Source organism: Pezoporus flaviventris, unplaced genomic scaffold (assembly GCF_033815535.1).
Source record: "Pezoporus flaviventris isolate CSIRO_AGI_PZ_B2104156 unplaced genomic scaffold, CSIRO_AGI_Pfla_v1 ptg000001l, whole genome shotgun sequence".
Taxonomy (NCBI): Eukaryota; Metazoa; Chordata; class Aves; order Psittaciformes; family Psittacidae; genus Pezoporus; species Pezoporus flaviventris.
The window spans coordinates 35962210-35982911 of NW_026892549.1; the positions used below are offsets into that span (position 1 = coordinate 35962210).

General features: G+C 36.4%; 1 protein-coding gene across 8 annotated transcripts in view; it reads left to right on the forward strand.

Annotated features, from left to right (window-relative positions):
* The window catches only part of SLC4A10 (solute carrier family 4 member 10), a 151049-nt gene that overhangs the window by 84432 nt on the left and 45915 nt on the right, over window positions 1-20702 (forward strand). For all 8 annotated transcript variants that reach the window (XR_009743105.1, XR_009743103.1, XM_061451910.1 and 5 more), the window contains one exon: window positions 10399-10587. Coding sequence is in view for 6 of the 8 variants with exons in the window: in XM_061451910.1 (XP_061307894.1) it covers window positions 10399-10587 (189 nt within the window). In the remaining 2 variants the exon portion in view is untranslated. The remainder of the gene's footprint in view (window positions 1-10398; window positions 10588-20702) is intronic.

The window sequence follows — 20702 nt, forward strand, 5'->3', positions numbered from 1 at the left end:
CATAATTATGTAACACAGTTTAAAAACCATGTCTCTGAGTTGAGAGTAAAACCAAGAACGATAATACGAAGTGTAACTTTTAAAACAATTTTCAGGTACGTTAATTTCTTTAACTAAAGTTTAGTGTGTTTTTTCCAGTAAAGGTGTATTTGGCAGTTGCAATTCTAGAGCTTTTGAGAACCCTAAAAGCAGAAAGCAAGAGAGAACATAATGGATGATTCTTCTAAGAGTATGAGTGAGATTGAGACTGAATGCCATTTTCTGCGTTCCTGGTGTTTCCCATAAGGCTTATAACTAGTTAACTTCAGGGGCCTTTTTTCATGGCAGTGCATTTGTTACTGTAATGGAACAGGTTGTTATGGGCTGTATAGTGCAAACCTGTAATAGATGATCTTAGGGAGTCCTAAAACTACAAAGGTTGTGTAGCTGTGTTAGGATCATTGCTATAGTCTGGTATATTAATTTCCCTTCCTAAATACAGCAGCTAATTAGATTTAGATAACTTACAAATAAATTTGTTAATAGACAAGAACTGAACATAAAGTAGGTTTCTGTAGTCTGTCAAGACAAGGATAATATATGTATTATAAACATATTCGCATTAGACTTTAAAACTCGTCATTAAAATGTTAACACCCTGTCCAAGGGTTCATGTTCCCTAGAGGGTTTCTAGTGCTGTGTCCTTGGTCGTGTTATTTAAAAATCTCTGTCCCTCCCTGCAGAGAAGACATAGAGCGAAGACCAGTACTGTTTTGTAATCTGTGGTCTCTAATTTTCTTTTTATCTTCCTTTAGTATGAGCTAGTCTCACACTCATGATGGTTACTGGACTGGTTTCCTTACATATCTTACATCTACTTGAATGTTTTTCCTTACTTCTACCTTACTCTATTTCACAACATTTCTGAAAATGATGCTGTATCTGTAAATCATACATTTGACACTTCATACAAATTACATGAATCTCGTTATCTAATACAAATACAGTATTAGATTTATGGTATGCTCCGTACTGCAAACTTTTCTAGAAGATCAAACTTGACTGAACAGGTGTAAATTTGGGAAGGAGCACCTGCACAGAGAAATGGTGCATGAGTGGCTGTTGGGGCCTTTTTGTTGCCTTGTCACAAGTGCAAAGTAGCATGTTAACAGAGAGTGTAAAATACACAAATAAAAATACTGGACTTTTGTTTAGGTAGAGGTAAAAAAGATATCAAGAAAAAATTCTAAAATTATCAGGAAAACTGCTTTGTGGGTGATATATGTCTATGTAAGGGCCAGGTAAAATTTTAGTTATTTAGTTATTATCAGGTAAGGGGGATATTGTTCAGTGGGCTATATTTAACAGTGGAGTTAAAATTGGCTCAAGTAGTGGTAGCTGCTTTTTGCCTTTACCTTTCCCAAATCGTTTATGTCAAACTGACGCAAGATATTATTAATCCAAATCTGCAGAAACTTGTGTGGGTTTCTGTTCTGTGTTGAGAGCCCATTCTCCCATGAATCATGGTCTGAATCAGAGCTTGAAAGTTTGTCTTTATAATGAGAAAAGATAAACATGAAGAATAAAAAGCAGATGATTCGAAAGAACAAAAGTTTATCAGTATAGAGTCATAGAATGGTTGGTCCCAGTATGCTGCTTTATTAATATTTTTAACAATCAAGAATTACTTAGGTCAGCTGCTTGATATTTTTATTTTTTTTTTTTTTTTTGCTAAAATAGCACATTAGAATTTTCAAGTTCAAGCTTTACATTTTTAATCTAGAAATTGCAACTTCTTCTGTAGTCAACTAAGAGATCCCTTCCAAAATTAAGTAGATAAAAAAGTAAGGATTAATGCAATAAAAATAACTTCAACAAACTTCTGTTTTTTTCCTGGTTTTGGAAGATACTGTATAGTAAGACCACAATGCATTCATGTTTATAATCTCTTAATCCCTAGTTATTAGCTATAGTAATTTTGTTTGTTTGTTTAGTTAACATGGCCAAAGATTTGAGCATTCACAACAGTATCTTGATTTGTTGATTAGGAAAATGTGTCCTGAGAAGAGGCTTTAGGATGACTTTCATGAATGGGCATGTGCTATTTTCACTTTAAAAGTACCCGTTGTTTTGTCAGATTTCGGTATATTTTGTTTGTTGCCTTATTTGAACTGGTAGGCATGCCTTTCTGAGAAGGTGATCTGACATGCAATAAATTTGCATGGGTCTTGCTTTGTCTGTGACAGAGGATTTCCACTACTCTCCTCTCCCGCCCCTCAATTCAATATGGAATGATATAATTATTTTGCAGCAGGTTCTTCTGGCAAGTGAATGAATCTGTAAATTGCCCACGTTCTGTGTTAGGTTTTTTTGAACAGATTTCTCCCTCTGACCCTGTGAAATAAGGTTGCTGTTCCGTTTGCTTTTCTCTAATATTTTTATTTGTCTTCTAATGCTGTTTTCCTCTTCCTCAATCAAGTTCTTTTGTAACTTGTTAGTCTAACACTACATATGTAGTTCATTCTCTCCAGTGCTTACAAAATGTTACAAAGAGTGTAGCATTCATTAAGCAGTGCTGGGAGAAGGAGACTAATACGAGTGGTGACTGTATGCCACCAAGATACATGTGCTAGGTATGTTAGAAATTTGGTTATTCCAAATAATATGACAGGCTGCTCTTTTTCCTTAGAAAGGACTACTGGACCTAAAGATTAGACAGAACTTGTATTTCTCAGGAAAGCCTTTCTTGTCTGTTCTACTCAGTTGCTATTCACTGCCAGTAGTTACAGTCCTACTTATTGTGTGCTTCACAGTACAAAATTGTTTTCTGGTGTTGCTGTGTATTACAGTTTGTATCTGACAGTCTCAGCACTTTAGAATGTAAAGAAATGGTTGATCTCACCTGTTGGCTTAATTGTTTTTTTTTCTACCTCTCTCCTCGTTTTGCTTGCTAGCCATTCTCACGGTTGCTAGTCCCGTGATACTGAAGGTCACTTTTGGTTGTTCTTTTCAATGCTACTGTGTATACCGCATGTAGAAGAATTTGCCAGAAGAGATTATACCATGCGGTTTTAAGTGTTACTCCTAAATTAACTTCGGTTCTTGTACTTCTGGTTTGTAGTTTATTATTATGGGTTTTGTTTTTTAATGCAATCTATTGACAGTTTTACTGCATTATATAGTGCATCATATCTTTTGAGAGCAAATAAATAATTTTGCGCATGTACTTTCTTTACACTTAACACTTTGTTAGGAAGAAAAATGCGTGTTGTGTATTTGTTGATAATGTCTTGCTATCTGGGCTATATTCCAATATCAAAGTACATTTCTGCAAATGTAGTGCCAGTCTTTGTATCCTTGAAAGAGGTGTACTTAATCTTCCTTGCTAAATTGAGACAAAGAATTCCTATTTGTTTTAGTCAAGGCTTTTAATCTGTAAACACTTACTCGCTAAGGCATTAAACTCTCAGCACTTAGCCCTTGAAAATTTCTTTTATTAAAGCCAATGTTTTAAGACCTTAATGGGCTTGTGGCAAAATCTACAGATGAAAAATGTCTTTTATACTGTTTGCATGGCTCCCAGAACATTTTGTATTTCATCCCTGGAAACTCTGATGGCTCTGCATAAGAATATTTTGGCACCGGTGATGTGGTGAGAATTTTTAAATCATCTTGTCTTCCAGCATGTCCATTCTTTATTAGATTCTTTTTCATTCCAACTGTGTTATTGAAAATGACTTGGTCTACAAGTATCTAAATTTCTTTGGGCAGTCACCCAATTTTCTTTGTCAATAAAGAACTTATTTGTACCTATGATGCTGAATTCACACTCACAATGTAATAGAGACTTCTGAGATAAATTTCCAACATTGTCATCGTGCAGCAAACCAGCATATTTATTCTTGAAGTTTCTTAAATATTTTTAAGATGGATTATACTTTTTCCTTGAAAAGAGCTCAATTCCTGTGTTGAATTTTTCCTGTTTTAAAATGCGCTTTTTATTAAACATATTTTAGAGTTTTTTGTTACTATTTTTAATATGTGACATTCTTTTTTTCATATGTCTTTGCAGTGGCTCCTATATCAGTAAGCTAGCACTCCATGCACAAGGAATTCCTTTGAACATTTGATGTAGTAATATTTTATCGATCACTTCTGTATAGAACATATGCTAAAAGGAAGTCTGAAAAATCTATGTAATCAAAACAATTTATTTTGGAACTTGTCTCTTGAGGAGGTATTTGCCAGTGTCTGGCTGCACCATTAGAGAGCAGCTTCACAGTGTTGTTCAAGTTGGCAGATTAAAATGTTCTCTTTTGATATTTTCATTTAATTCCTTTGAAACCATGTAGATTCTCAGATTACCATCTGTTTTTTGATTGTAACCACTGAATGAACCCAAAAGGTTCTTCTACTTAACATATGATGCCATTTTCTGCTGTTTGGTTCAAAAACTGTTTGGTCCAGCCTTTAATGGCAATACTTTCTTTACAATATGAATCACAGATCTTGCGTTTTCTTGGTAGTTGTGCAGAGTGTACTGTGAACAAATGTCAAACCTTGTCAAATACAAACTGCGGCCTCAGCGTTGCACAGCAGTGCTTTGAGGACTTACGCATGTTTCAAATATTAGATAGTCCCACTTTTTTAAATAGATTAAATGTAAAAATGGTTTATTTTTTAAATTAAATTCTAAATATTTCCATGCTTTCCAGTCCAGAGATCTTTTTTTCCTTTCTCAGTCTTTTGTATGTTTCTCACAATCGAATTTTCAGTCTGTGTAACAGCTTAATCTTGTGATTGAGGTCACTCGACTCTGTGCTCAACAACTCGGGGTATTACATCCCAAGTGTGCAGTTTTATTGAATTCAGTAATATCATGTTAAGCTTTCAGTCTGAACAAGTCTTCTTTTGCTTCTGTTTGCTTTAGGCTATATTAAGTGCTATTAATGATATATTTAAACTGGCTTCAGTTTAGATTTTATTTCACGTGGAGCCTTTTGTTTCAGTTGCAACACTTGTGTTATATTTCTGTCAGTGCTTGTATGGTAACTTTAACTTCAACACTGTAACAAAGTATGGAATTGGCTGTGAGCAGTCTGCTTCTCTGTTTGACCCTACACCTGTCTTTCGTTCAACTTTCACCTTCTCAGTCACCCAGGTTTTCGCCATTTGTTTGCTTTATTTATAGCTTATTATTCAGTGATTATCTCTACAAAGGAACCCCTGTCAGGTTTTGTTCCTTTGCCCATGGGTGAATTGTGTTCTAGTGTTTTGGTTTAGTGTTTTCCCATGATAACCAGAAACCTGGGAATTTCTTAGTTTGCACAGGTCAATCTCAGCTTTCGTCTTGTGTGTAGAGACATTAATCAGTATCACTCATGGCTCTTGCTCTGTTTAGAGATGCAAAGTATATTGTTCTATAAGGTCTCCATTCTTCCTTTGGTAGCATCCACTGTGGCATGATAGAATACCTCTGACTTAGAACTGTGCTTGCTGTCTGAGATGCAAGCTGGGAATTTTAGCCTCATCTCTACATTTTATGATTTTATGAAATACTTGCTCTTGTTCTTCAGTAAAATTGCTTTGCTAATAATTTAAAAAGAAAAAAAAGATTGTTCACTTTCTTGTCTTTCAAGTAATTCAGTGGAGAGGTTGAACAAAGTAATTTCAGGTAGAGCTGGAAATAGAATGTGTTTCTCGGTGCACTGGAATGTTCTGCCTCCTTGGATGAGTGGGCTAAATCCACTGGCTTAGATACCTTGTTTATAGTCACCATTGTAAACACTGTAAATGGGTCTTGGTTCACAAGTGCAGCCCAAGAATTCTAATAATTAGTTTTGCTTCTGGTGTCTTAACTCACTAGGGAAGTATATATTTGATATAAGAGACAGCTTAAAATAAAGGACAACATTTCAGCTGAATGTCTTCTGTAAAGCACCGTCTTAGGTTTACTTGTGTTTTATTCTCCCCTATCTTTAAGGGAGAGAAAACAACCACAAAACCGAACAATCCTTGGCTTTTAAATTAGGTTTTGTAGTCAGCTGTCAAGGCAGTCATGACGCACACAAAAACCCATGTGTTCTATTTTTTGTCATTAATCTCTCATTTTGTCTTGCAGTTGCACAGTTACAAAATTTGGAAGATTGAAAGGTGTAAATACTGGCAATTTTGCCAGTATATATTGGGTTCAGTTTCTTCTGCTGTAAACTGTCAGTGCCAGCCTTTATCAGGAGAATATGAGCTCAGCAATTAAGACCTTGTATTCCTTCTGGTACACAGCTCAAAAAAAAAAAGCAAACTGAACCCAAAAAACCCATCTCTAGATCTTGTTTCTTTACTCACCACTGCAAAAGTCAGGCCCAGTTTAGCCTGTTTACCTGTTAGTAATTTCTTTTCAGACAGCGCAGTCTACCTTCTATATATTTATTCTGTTTTATATGGGAGTTTTGTGTATGTAAGGTGATGGGCACACTGTGAACCTGTGACCTGTGTCCACAGTTGAGTGTCTCCATATTGCTTGTTTGCTTCGGCCTGGGATGCCTCCATGTGGATATGGCTGCATGTCTGTCTACAAAACTGCAGTGTGTGATAGGCATCTCCAGAGTGCGTGGAAGCGGCCAACCTGCTTTTGCATCTTTGCTGGCTCTTGAGGTGGGACAGATGCATTTTTCTGTGAGGGGCAACACATGAGCTGCAGTACTGAACTGATGTGAAGTGTCTCTTGCCTGATGCTCTAATTCACATCCGAGGTAAATTGTTCAAAGGTGATGAGGGTTTACATTTGAGTTCCTACAGTAGTTTAAGTTCTCACATTGCCCACATGTACTCACAAAACCAATTATATGTAAATGATGTATTGTAACTGTAACAAGAAAACATTCTTGAAATGATATGAAACCGCAAGTTTCTTTGAATCTTTTCAAACAACGAGGGCAGGAGGAATGTCTGTCCTTAACTGAAGAAAAAATTGATTTCATGGTTCTGGCATGAATCAAGATTCCTTAAGGAAAAAGCATCCTACTTCAGTGTTTGTGATGTCAGCAGAAATGGTAAGGTGTGAGCAATTAGTAGAATAGGTAACACTATGCTGAGGGGTATTCCACACATTGCATCTTGCTGAAAGCTCCATATGGTTGTGAAACATCCTTGAAAAATCTTATGGTAAGCTGTGTCTCTGGCTCTGCGGAATTTAAAAGGTCATTCAAGAGGAAAATTCTTTAAAACAAACAATCCCTAAACCTTTGTTGCTGAGCACAGGAACCCTGGAGAGTCTCTGTTGCTACACAGGAATGTAGCCGAGATACAGTGCTGTAAAGTTTCAGATCTGTATTCTTTACTGTCTTTTTGTCACATGGAATTTGGAGAAATGGCCATGTGCTCTAGACACAAAAACACAAAAACAGGGCTTTGAAAAGAACATACAGCTTCAACTGGTGGGACCATGTAGAATCTTCTCACATGATTAAGGAAATAGAGTTTGTTTTGAAAAGGAGATGTTTAAAATGCTCCTGTTTGCCATTTACTTTTGGGCTTTAACTGTGTTGCTCTTGTTTTGAAGCTTATCTTTGCAATCAAGAGTGTTATCACTACATTGCAGGTGCTTGGGCTTATAAAAGATATGTTGAGAAACTTGAGAAGAAACTGAAGTGGAATCCCATAATGACAGGTGCTGAAGGAGACAGTCTTTCTTATTATTATTCACATCTGTTCATGTCTTGAAAAAATGGTCAAAATACAGCAATCTGGCAGTAATTTGACTGCATTTAAACTCCTACAGCTGCTACTGCAAGTGGGTCTGTATTAAAGGAATGACAACTGAAGGGGAGTATCAAGGCAAGAAAACACGTCTTCACTCTTTCCAAATCTGAATGCATCTTCTCTTTTTACATGTGGCAGAGATGCTAAAGTAGAGGGGAAGTTTTTTTTTTAAAAAAAAGAGAAAACTTAAGGTAAGCCACTTTCTTCTCAGTTTTGCAGGAAACAAAAATTGTTAGTCACACCGGCACTTAGCTCCATGGCTTGTGTGACTGTTAATGAGTCTAGCAGAGCATCTAGGCAAGAAAGAGGATAAGGATATGATTTTCCTGGCTTTTGTGTCTCCTCAAGTGAATCATCTTAAATATTGACATCATCCTCAGCAGTTAATATGTTTTAATATTTACTATGGAAAATGTAATTCCAGGAATGACACCATATTAGTAGAGTTACATTGATCTGTAAGCAAAGTGATGACTGCAACTTTAAATTTGGCTGCTCTAGAGTCGTTTTTTTCAGCTCTTCCTTTTGATTTCTGTCTTAGAGCGACTCAAAGAAGGTAATCTTTGGTTTTGCATCTTCTACAATTTTTCTTTTGGTGAGCAGAATTTAAAAGGAGTGGGGAGAGGATCAATTCAATTGTGCTTTAGCACATATGCCCTAAGTTATGTATGTATTATTTATTTTTATCTTCTAGAGATCACCTTTCATGTTACAGAAAGTACTGGCCTGTTTTGGGAACTGTGACATGAAAATTCATGTAGTAAGGCTGTCTAAAGGGAAGATGGGCTTATCCTCAGGGCAAAGCCAGTTCCTGAAGAGGCAGTAGAGTTGAGCAGGAAAATGAACATTTTTCTTGGAGCTGGAGCTTTCTTTTCTTTTTCTCATGTTTTGCAAATTCTTGGCTCCTCCTGACAAAAAAATCTGCTGAAGACTTTCTCTTAAACTTGTGTTACCTTCTTTTTTGGCTTTCTGTCACTCATCTTGCTTTTATGCCTCTCTATTTCTTCCATTAGAGTCAAGTGTCATGGAAACATAACAGTGTTTGTCTAGGCTGCCAGTGTAGAGGTAATTGACCTGCTGGTGAGTTGACCCTGGAGATAAAAGTTCCATTCAGAGTCAGGTGAAGCGCCCTGAAGACAGGTTTTACTCCTTTAGGCATACCACAAGGAAGTACTACTCTTCAGTATTAGCTGTTTGGTCAGCTCTGTCTACTGCACAGAATGTAATTGCTGGAGACAGTCAAAGGCAGTGTCAAAAACCTTTGCATTACTGTTCATTGTGAGATGTGCATACATCTCTCATGTTTGCATCTGCCGACAGCTGAATTTATCTGTGGTCCTAATGTTCTCTTTTTATGTGTGTGTGTGTGATCATAGAGGTAAGATTTGTTGGTGGCCTCTACATAGCAAGTGAAATTTGTTGTTCAGCTCTTAAAGCAGCCTATGTATAGGATGTATTGGCTTGTTACGTGGATATTGAGAATTCAGCAAAACTGCTGTGTTTTATAAATGTATGCACAGGGCACAGTTGACTGTTAGCAATTAAACTCTGCTTTTAACCAGCATAATTGTTGGGTGCCTTTTATTATCTCTCTTCCTTTCCCTTGCTCTTGGCAACTATCAAATACCTGACAAATTATGTCTCTACTGATGATGCATCTGCTTTTTCTTTTTTTTTCTCCCTGCTCTGCTTGCTTTCCCACAGAGTTTACTGGCAGATAAGAATCTGACTGCAGCACACAATCATGATGTGTCTGAATTTTCAGTACAAGGAGTTTTTGACTCAGCTTATTATATCACTGTTTTTGTGCAGTGCATTTCTTCAAATTGATGTACAAGGACAGTGTGTACTTAGCTGCTGTTTTACTTGCTTTGGTACAGATTTTTTTTTCTTACTTTTTCTCTTAAGCGTTATTACTGTTGCTAGCAGGATTTCCCAAAATAATAATTCACAGAAAAATTCTGAGTGGTTCTTTCCCATTTGAAATATATAATGTAAATATTTACCAGTAGTTTTGAATATGAATAAGTAAGAATATTTTCTGCTGATGGACTGCAAAAATGGTTGTAATTTCTTAGCAGGGGGATCTGTTTCACTCACACCTCTATGTAATGATTCTCTTGCAAGAACATGTACATCTGGCAGTAGAATGAGATCCTATTAAGTATTTGCAAATGATGCAGCAAAATTTCATGTATTATCTGAAATTTCTTTAGACTGTACTGAAAGTATTGTAATTATAGTGACAAGAAATAAAGAGCTAAAGTGTGATGTGCTGTGATAAGTGTAAGGGAACAAAAAAGTTGTTTCCTGTTGTTTCCTGACAGCGTACAAGTCCTTTGCAGCAAATAGGGTAGCATTTATTTTTGGGGCGGGGGAAAGAAGGAAAAAGAGCGCTTAGGGACTGACTTCAAAGCTACATAGGTGACCTTAATTTGGGAACTACATATCTTTTGAGGGCTTGACTTTTTTCCATTGATAGTAACCTTATTTATTTATCTATTTATTTATTTATTTATTTTTACTGAGAGTGCAACACTTCTAGATAAAACTTAACATTTAATTTGTCTTGTTAAAGGACTAATTCTTATTATTGTAATTGAAAAATTTAAGTGTTTCCACTTTCCCCTCTTTTATCATGTTTATGTATGTTTTCAGATATGATTCTGGACCAGCAGGTGGGTTCTGGGCAGCTCAGCGAGGATGTTCGTCACAGAGTGCACGAGGCATTACTGAAACAGCATCACCATCAAAACCAGAAGAAGCTGAGTAACAGGATCCCAATTGTGAGATCCTTTGCTGATATTGGAAAGAAGCAATCGGAGCCTCATTCCATGGATAAAAATGGTAATGCATTGCTTTAGTTTGTGTTTTGGACTTTCAGTAATATCTACCTGTTGAGTATTGCATGTGCTTCGTACCCAAAGCTTGAACTTGGCGTGATTCTGCTCTGAAAAGCTACTGTGTGAAAGTGGTACCTGCTACATGAGACTTGTTACTCTAATGCATTAAGTAACACACCTGTTTAAATTAGAAATTCAGGTATCCTGCACAATTCAGAGCTGTGCAGAGATATTCAAGGGATCTAGCTCGGGTGTTGGAAGCAGGTAGCTCTGTTAGTGTGCCGTTCTCTCCTGGATAATTGGCATGGCACATTACCTGTGGTGCAGCAGAGCTCAGGGGCACTTGTGGTGCTCTAGTAACTCTGTGATCCTTCAGATTGAGCTTGAGTATCTTTGCTCAGTGTTGCTCTGGACATGTGGACATGTTCCATTAGTGCCAGAAATGGGATATGACTGTTTTTTACTTCTGTTGACTATCTGAACCTATTTAGTTAAAATGGAATGGATTGTTGGAATAGTTTCTGTGGCATTAGCCTAGTGTTCAGCTGGTGCTTCAGATTTCATAGTTGAGTTTGAGGGGTTGGAAAATAAGAAGAACATTTTCGAGATGACAGTTTTGGTGAGATGGATGCTGCAAGAACTATACCTTATTCTTTCAGAAAACCAGTTTTTGAAAAATCAAGTGCATGGACATGAGAGAGCACATTTGTGGAGTTGTTCTGCAGTAAAATATTGGCTTAACCTTTTTATTTCTTGCTTTTACAGAAGCCTTTATAAGCTGTATTGTTGCTATAGTTTAATCATAATGAAAAATCATTTCTGATTGCCTCTTCCTTATTTTCATAAACATGGGCCTGTGTTACGAAAATTTCAGCCAAATTTTGCAAGTATTTACAATTAATTCAGTGGAATTACACATTGCAGTGTTACTGAGCCTCTGTATCTAGTATCATCACAATACCCACAACACTTTTGTCTGAAAACCATTGGACTATAGTGACTCTTATTCCAGAAATCACCTTAGCTATACCAAAATCTCAGTCCCTTCTGCTGTCTTTCTGCTTTAGGGCCCTACTGAGCTCTCCTGTTATCCTGGGAAGTGGGGAGTGAGGAAGGAACCATAGCAGAGGAAAGGTGCTGGGTGCAAGAGTCAGCTGTGTGCTGTCAGGTGTGGGGTGGAAGGGAAAAGAGTAGTGCAGCTGATGTAGAAAGATGGGGCTGTTGGTATAAAAGTTAATCTTGGTTTCAAGGAAGGACCATTTGTTTCAGTCATTGCCATGTGAAGTTTTAATAGGTACTTATGAATCTAGCTGCTTCCCAGGGGAAGACTTTCAGACCTAAAGGCAACATATAATTTCACCTGAAGAGGATGTTAAATAGAAACATATTGGTTATGCCAAAATATCATTTTAACAGTAAAGAAAAAATACTATTTATTGGAACAGATTATCCACAGAAGTTGTGGATGCCCCATCCCTGGAAGTGCTCAAGGTCAGGTTGAATGGAGTTTTGAGCAACCTGGTCTAGTGGAAGGTGTCCCTGCCCAATGGCAGGGCGTTAGAACTAGATGATCTTTAAAGGGTCCTTTTCAACCCAAATCATTTTATGATTTATTAGGATGTGTGTGATCATGTATATTGATGCACAAGGGTAAAAGCGAGTAGGATGAACATCCATCATTTTAAAGGCAACTTTCCTGTTGATTTGTGCAATTGTTGCGAATGAATGATGACTTTAAACAAATATTCAGGAGAAATTTAAAGTGCTATAATATTCCTATTTCTCAATTTGCACAAAATGCAAGATGGAAACTTGCATTCCATAAGCTTTTTGCACTAAATCTTATGTAACAAATTAGCAGCAGATCTCCTTAAAAAGACCCCTTAGGGCAAGCAAGTATCATAAGCTCAGTTTTTTCTGACTGTTAGTGGAGCTGATGCAGCAGTTCTCTACAGAAACGTTTCCTTTAGCGTAAGTTTCTTCAGGGAACCTTTAAATCTTGTATCTGATTCCACCCGGAGTAGATTCTGGACAACAGCTAAGTCCATATTAAGCACACTAATTTTATATATTCAGTGGTTAAGTGATTCTGTAGGTAAGGAGGCACATTCTTACTGGTTTTTGTTTGTCTGTGCTTATTGTGCAAGATGAAAAATCACTGAATTCTAGTTCACATGCATATGTAGAGATACCTAGGAGCACTCAAACCCCAGGATAAAAGAATCACTTGGTCACTTTCACTATGTTAGTTTAAATTAAATGCACCTTAAACAGTACAAATCTAAATTTTTTTAGGAAAATTTATATAAAGGTGAATCAGCATTTTATCTAAAATACTGTGAACAGTTCCAAACCCAGTCTTTTTGGACATGGATGTTTTTTAATCAGTTTAAAGCATTCCTCTTCTGCTTGCATCCTTTAAGTGCTAATGCATGTTTGGCAATCTTCTGCATTGGCCTTTTCAAAACAGGTGATGGCCCTGTAATAAAGCAAAGAGGGCTTGGGTTATTTTAAGCTTCTCTTTTGCCATTCATTACCCTGTTACATTAAAATTCTGATTCTTATTTTATTTGCCTGAATTGTACTAAAATTAGCATTAGGTTTAGAAGAGGAATATTCAGTCCAAGTTTTTGTTCTTAAAAGGAATCGCAATTTTTTCTCTTCAGGACAGCAGCAAACAAGCAGGACATGGGATGGAGTAGCAACTATTGCCTCGCTAAACCAGGGTTAAAGGAGTGGGGAAAGGGATGGATCTGGAGAGCTGCTTAATTTCAGGCACACTGAGTGCTACCTTTTCTGGCATATTCTAACTTCTTTCTTTACCCTGAGTAACTTGCTGTAGTACATGTTATATAAATTATGCATGATTCTATGCTGAAATGCTCTGTTTTCAGGAACTCTGCTGTTCTTAGAAACTTGACCAGAGGTAGCTGCGAGGTTTCTGATCTTCTGCCATTGCCTCATGACCCAAATGCTAAGAGTTCAGCTGCAGTGTTACGCTCACTGCAGCTATATATTTCTCTTTAGATTGCTATGGGATGCCTGTACAAGCCTCTCATAATAATACATATAAGATTTGTTAAAATATAACTTTGGATCAGGTGAAAGCAAAAGAAAAATCAGCTAAATATGCATAAAAGAAAGCAAAGCAAAAGGATATAAACACATTGTATTGTCAAGAGTGAGCTGAGACTCACATCTTTGTTACCTAAGGACAAACTGGTAAAATGCAATGAAGGCATAATTTTAGTCTGCTTACTCCCATTTGTGCACAAACATTATGTAGAATGTATGAATGTAAAATGTTCCATATATTGCAAACAGTGGCAATATTGTTCTCTCATTTTAATATAAAAATGCATTAAAATAGTAAAATATTGTATTGCTCCTATTTTCTGAATGAGAAGCTTAATACCTAGAAGACTGCAGAGAGAAAACCAGATCATCTCAGGTACTACTGATAAGCTTACAGCTCAGTTCACCGCTATCGGAGATCAGAGTTCTCAGAAATGGCAAATGCCAGGAGCTTTAGGTGGGCCAGTTGCTTGTCCCTGTTGAAATTAGGCAGGGGAACTTGGACATTATTTCTGGAACTGAGTTGGGTTAAATTCGGGTTTAGTGTTCAGAGTTTAACTAATAACCATCTTTAGCAGTCTGCAGTGTGTACAATAGGTGATTCAGAGCCAAAAGTCTTTGCCATCTGCTTTGTATGGTACAGCTGAGGATGCAAAACCCCTTCTTTGTCCAAGTTCTGGACTATAGCAGCTAATCAATGTATCAATCTTCAGATAGTCAGGAGCAAGGCCTGAAAACAAACACGTAAACTTAAATTCAATATATGGTTGTGCTGCTGACAGACCACTGTGATATCTTTGCTGGAAGATAGTTGTACATATGTTCTCCCTCCATCTTTTCTTTGTTTAAGAGTGTGTCAGACCATCTAATTAATTTGCTTTGTATTTAGTAGTATTATCTTTTGTTTACAATGGCTTTTCTTCACATCCTCTGCAGGGCTAAGATGTCAGGGTGCTATGGATTTACCATGCATTTTTAATGCTGCCATGCTGTGTTTAACTTTCACTTTTCATTAAGCATCAAAACTGTGAGAATTAAAAGCCTGCTTTTGATGTTCCAGTAAAAACCGACAGTCAAATTTGGCATAAAAGCAGCAAAATTTTTTTTTTTTTAAGTCTAATTTGACACCAAATACCCAAAATAGAGGGTGACAAGTAATTTTAGCATGAATACTGTAAAAAGCAGGTAAAATATGAATATTTGTCATTAGTAAACTTTGAAAAGTTTGGTTTGTAAAGCAATTTTAATTGAGATCAATAGGTTTTTTTACTGTGAAACCTGAGAGCTGTGTCGGTAAATTCTCACATGATGGTCTAAAAAGCCAAAGACAATTGCAAATTACAACTTTCTGTTGTTGGAAGAGTGCTAAAATGATTTCATAAGCCTTTCTCCTTTTATAAGTGTGTGTGGCATCAAAAAGTAGCTGGTTTGATGAAAATGTAGTTAGAAAAAGAAGTTTGCATCATGTAAATATTTTAGCTTTTTTGATTGGCTGTTTCACTTCTAGTCTAAACTTCAGAGTATGTGTGTATGTATATATATGTAAGGGAGGAATTCTAACAGACTTTTTGATAATTAAAATCAAAGAGGAAGTAACCAGGGGAGAGGAGCACGGCAGGATAAGTGACTTGTAAATTGTATGTCCATGAACCTTGCTGAAGTGTTCTTTATCTATAATATGAGCATGTGCCTGTTTTCTGTTCCGTACATATGCTGTTTATAACTGTGTTTCCTCCTTTGGTGTCAGAGCAGACACATTATTAGTGTAAAAATTACATTTTGCCACATATGATGTCTGATTTTGAGAAATTCTGAAATTCCAAGGTTTATTGATACACCAAATTGCTTGAAGAAAGCAATGGTATATTAAATTTGTGATTTCAGAGTTAACACCATGAGCGGCAGGGGCAGTTCATTTAGAGATGCTCTTTTTCAAGCCTTTTCCCAGTTGTTTCAGTTAGCATGATGGGCTGGTCTGGCCTTCTTCATTGTTTTATGGCAGTATGAGCACACATGGAGGTGTTTAAGACTAAGCTTCAGTGGCTAATTTTGGACAGTACACATTAGTATCTCAATAAATCTGTATTACCAGTTATGTGATGGTGTTTGTTACTTTCCTCAGTTTTATGATCTCTAGTAAAATACAGTTCAAGCATTTATGCCACAGCTCAGAGCTAGTTTACAGCATGTAAAACTCTGATGTCAGTAGTACCATGTGGAGACAGATGGACATTACTTGGAGCCATATGAAAAGGGTAGGGGGAGGCATTGCTAGGTTTGTGACAGTTTTCCTTTTTTTGGAAATAAGTCACAACAAATGTCATATATGTACCCAAGTTTTCTGGCAATATTGGATCTGGATCAGGTGGATTGCTTGAAGAGATTTCCTTGAAGACAAGGCAAACTCAAAGATAGTTAATTCTAGCTTAAATTGGCTAATGATCTATTTCTTCTTTTATATTATTCTCAAATGTATATAAGTTAATCAACTTGTCTTATCCACAGGTTTTGGTACTAAAATATGTAACTTATATTTACAAACATTTTCATTGGATATTTATTATTTCTTTCTCTACATTTCCTTGTTCCCATGATAAAATGTGTACATATAAACCAGTATCGTTCACCTTTGCATTTCTTTATTTTGCCGTCTTTATTGTGTCTGTCTCTAACAGGCTCATCTCTGTATCTCCTTCATCTCCTATCCTTTGGGTTCTCTAAACTCCCTGAAGGTTCAGAGGTAGTATAAATACCTATTCTTGCCTGGGCTTCAGGTTATTTCAAATGTTAGACCCATGTTTTCATTGCAGTTTCTTGAGCATGCAACTTCTTGGTCTAGTGATAAATAGTGAAAAAATACCTCAGGCCTTTGTCAGCAGCTGTAGCACGCTTAAGAGAAGCTTGTGTGGAGTGATGAGTTTGGGGGAAAAAATGCCATTTCTTTGTAAATTCATTTTCTTGCATCAATTTGTAAAACTTCTCTTGTAAAATCTCTTAAATTATGTATCATTAGTAAGTATCACACAGTATCACAGTATGCTAGAGATTGGAAGGGACCTCGAAAGATCATCTAGTCCAATACCCCCTGCCGGAGCAGGAACACCTAGATAATGTTACGCAGGAATGTGTCCAGGCGGGTTTTGAATGTCTCCAGGGAAGGAGACTCCACAACCTCCCTGGGCAGCCTGTTCCAGTGTTCCGTCACCCTCACTGAGAAGAAGTTTCTTCTCAAGTTTAAGTGGAACCTCTTGTGTTCCAGTTTGTACCCATTACCCCTTGTCCTATCATTGTTTGCCACTGAGTAGAGCCTGGCTCCATCCTCGTGACACTCCCCCTTTATAGATTTATATACACTAATAAGGTCACCCCTCAGTCTCCTCCAAACTATAGAGACCCAGCTCCCTCAGTCTTTCCTCATAAGGGAGATGCTCCACTCCCTTAATCGTCTTAGTTGCCCTGCGCTGGACTGAAGATTGTAATAGCTGACTTGCAAATAAGATTTTTTTTTTCTAAATGGAAAGGAATCCATATAGTCTAGAAAAATAAGCAGCTTATTTTCTGATTCAGTTTCCTTTGGTGTGTCAGTTGCAGCCAGTTTGTTCCTGTTAACCTTGATTTGTATCTGAATAAATTGTTCTTCTTGTCTGTCATTGGCATTCTAGATGCCTCTTGGGTTTTGATTAATAAATACAGTAGACATAGTTGAGTGTCTTGAGCTTTAAGTTTTAGGGAGCTAATAGTATGTTGCATGTGACATTGATTTGCTGAGATTAATTTTCTGGGTTTTTTTTCAGCTGGACTCATAGTCTCAAAATGTGGTACCTGTCATCAAATGCAAACTTCTATTAGTGTAACAAATATTAACCTTATTTTGATGGATTGCAATTTTTAAGTGGCTTGGCTTTGCAGGATATAATATTTTTATGTGAATTCTTGCTCTTGTCAAAGCTCTGGTGATTCCTCATTATCTGAAAAAAAAAAACCCAACAACCACTCTTTTTTATGTATACAGTTGAAAATACAATTTTAAAAACTGTTCTGATACTGGCCTTTTAATACATACATAAGCTTTAGCACCCATTTTGGTGTGGTTTTCTGTTAGGTATTAAGTTCCTTTGTTTAGCGGCTGAATATTTCAATGGCACCGCATTGTTCATTTGTTTGACTGATACTTTCAAAACTCTGTGGCTCTTTGATGGATTCTCAAAGAACGCAGCTCTTCAGATGCTTTATCTATATGGACTACAGGATAAATCAAGGTTTTTAAACTTTAGATTTATAAGGACTCAAAGTACTACATTGCACTCTTAAATACTGTATTTACCCCATACAATGCGTAAATAAATTTTGTTCAATAGAGATGGAATAGAACTAGCAGAGACAGGGCATGGAAGAGCTTAATAAATGGCAAGGCTGTTGTTGCTCTTATTTACTCTTAGAGTTTGATAGTTTATGCCCTCACCATTCTTACCAGCTTAAACCCTATATTGATGACTCAAAGAAGTAAGAAACCATTGTAAGTATTTTTTTTCAGAGCAGGTATTTCAAGCCTAGCTAGGGTTTGGTGGTGGGTTTTTTTTGTTTGTTTAATAATTTTTTTTTGCACATAGTGCTTTGAAAGCTCCTATATCATAAAGGTTAAATTTGGAGAAAACATGGATTCAGTATACCTGTATTCCAGAGACAGTTTGATGCTGCGGTGACTGCTGACATTTTGGTGGAAATCAGAGAAGAAATGTTTTTTGTTGTTTGGTTTGGTTAGTAGGTTGGTTTGTTGTAGTCTATATATGATGTGATAGCTCTCCATTCACATATATCTTGAATTGATTGTTTCTTCTTGGGACCATCGTGGTGCCAAAAACTGTGTCCTTAATTCAGAGGAAAAAAAAATCAGTTCCTGAAATTAAAAGGGGCTTGAAAATAAAGCACATCTATAATTACCAACATACTTTAGCAAACTGAGTGTTTTTAATGACTTTGGAAAGCCAGTCTAGCATAGTGGTGCCAGTGTTCACTAGGTTGTCATCAGTGTGATTCTGGTCCTAACCCATTGAAAGTTACTCATGTGCTTCACAGTATTCACCCCAAAGATACCTCCTTTAAGTCAGTATGAAAGTATACATAAAATTAAATTATGAATTTTTATGACTTCATTAATCAAAAGTAGAGGAAGCTACCCAATATAAAACCAACCATGTAGCATTGCAGTCCTGCTGCTAGGAAGTGGGTCACCATAGCATTTACCTACTACGTAGTGCAAAATATATAGACATTTAGTAAACTATATGTGTATAGGAGCAAAACTGTCTCAAAAAAACCAGTACTTTTAGTGTTAACTTTTCTGATGAAGGGCCATGCAGAAACCTAGTTCCAGATTCATATTTTACTGACTTTACTGTTGCACAAGAAACACATTCCTGCAGTTTAAGATGCTCTTTAAAAAACTGTCTCCGTGTCTGTCATGTGAAAAGTAAAATTACCTGTCTTCTCTACCGTGTATTTTGTTTGATATTCAATACAGTAAGCCCCCCAAACTTCTTGTTCCAAGATTCAGAAAGCTGTCTCAAGATCCAGAGCTATTTAAACGTCTCTTACTGCCTCAAGGTAAAACTCATGTTCTTTCGGATTACTCCAGCATATGGGTAAATCAAAGTTTGAGGTCTTCTGTTGGCACAGAATAAGAACATATGCTATTCTTATAAACTTCACATACTTACTGGTTGTGGCTTTTATTTCCTACCATGTATATTTTTACATGTTTTTCTCCTAAAAGAAAAGTGGACACAATGTTTAAAAGCTAGCCTTTGGACTGTTATGCTAATTGCTTAGAGGCTTTTGACACCTCCAATTATGATGTTAAAGTTTCAGTATTCGTAACAGGTGGTCCATGCTCTGACTCCTTTGTTGGTCAATATTTTTATCTCCCTGGCAGATATCCCTGCTCTCATTTTCTTGAGATTTTGGTTCCAGAAAAAAGAAGTATAAATGTAAATCTCTAATTAGCAGCAGAAAGATAATGAACTACTATTTCTGTTGCTTTCTTGTAACATCTTTATAATATAGTATGTACATTAGTATTAGTAATTATTACAAGTATTTCTCTTTATATAGATCCTAAAATATGGAGGAGTGTGTAAAAGGAAGAAGTTAAGAGTTAAGAAGGACTAGTATTACTACATTTACAGTTTTCTGGGAGTAAGATAAGGGAGGAATTTTCCCTGAGCATTTTAAAGACTTCTCTTTTAGAATTAGTGGAAAGTTTGGTGTTTTTTTTTTAATATTCTTTAAATTTTCAGAGTGGTACTGAAATAAAATTTTTGTGTTAATTATTTTTAATAGTTATACAGGATTATTTCTGTAAAAGTAATCCTAAATCTGCTAAATAAACAATACAGAAAAAATTACAGTGTGAATTAGTGTATGGAGATACATAATGTAAAGGTGATGGTGTAACAGTGATAGAGCTCAGTGTTTTTCTTTACGTTCTAATTAAAAGGCAAATTGAATGACCGTTTATAGGCATCTTGCATATTTAATAATTTCTAGCTTCAGATTTACAAAAGTTGTATCTTGTGACATTAAGGAATTAAGTCTTTTAATGTGAACTCCTTTAAGTTACATTAATATGGTGCTTTCTGAAATCAGTCCTTTGTTCTTGCCATATGTAAATTCTAATCCTGACATATTTTTGTCTACTTGGTTAGTTTAACATGCTTGTCATGTCTGCTTTTTTTTACCATTCTCTGTTTATTTCACTGTAGTGCTGAACAAAAGCCGTAATTTCTGTTCCTGCTGTGATCTGTCTTTGTCCTGGATCAGAAATTGGACTATTTGCATTTTTAAGATTGATACATTTAAAAATAAGATTCCTAGCAATACATTTGAAAACATTTTTTTCCTGTACTTCTTAATCAAAGTGAAATATCTCTGGCTATGCTACCAAGACGCAGCACAAGGGTCTGAAAACTGTTTTGTGTTATGGGAGATTTGCATAGTGGAAAACGAGATGTTGATTTTCATGAAAACAAACCTTTTCCCTGAGCA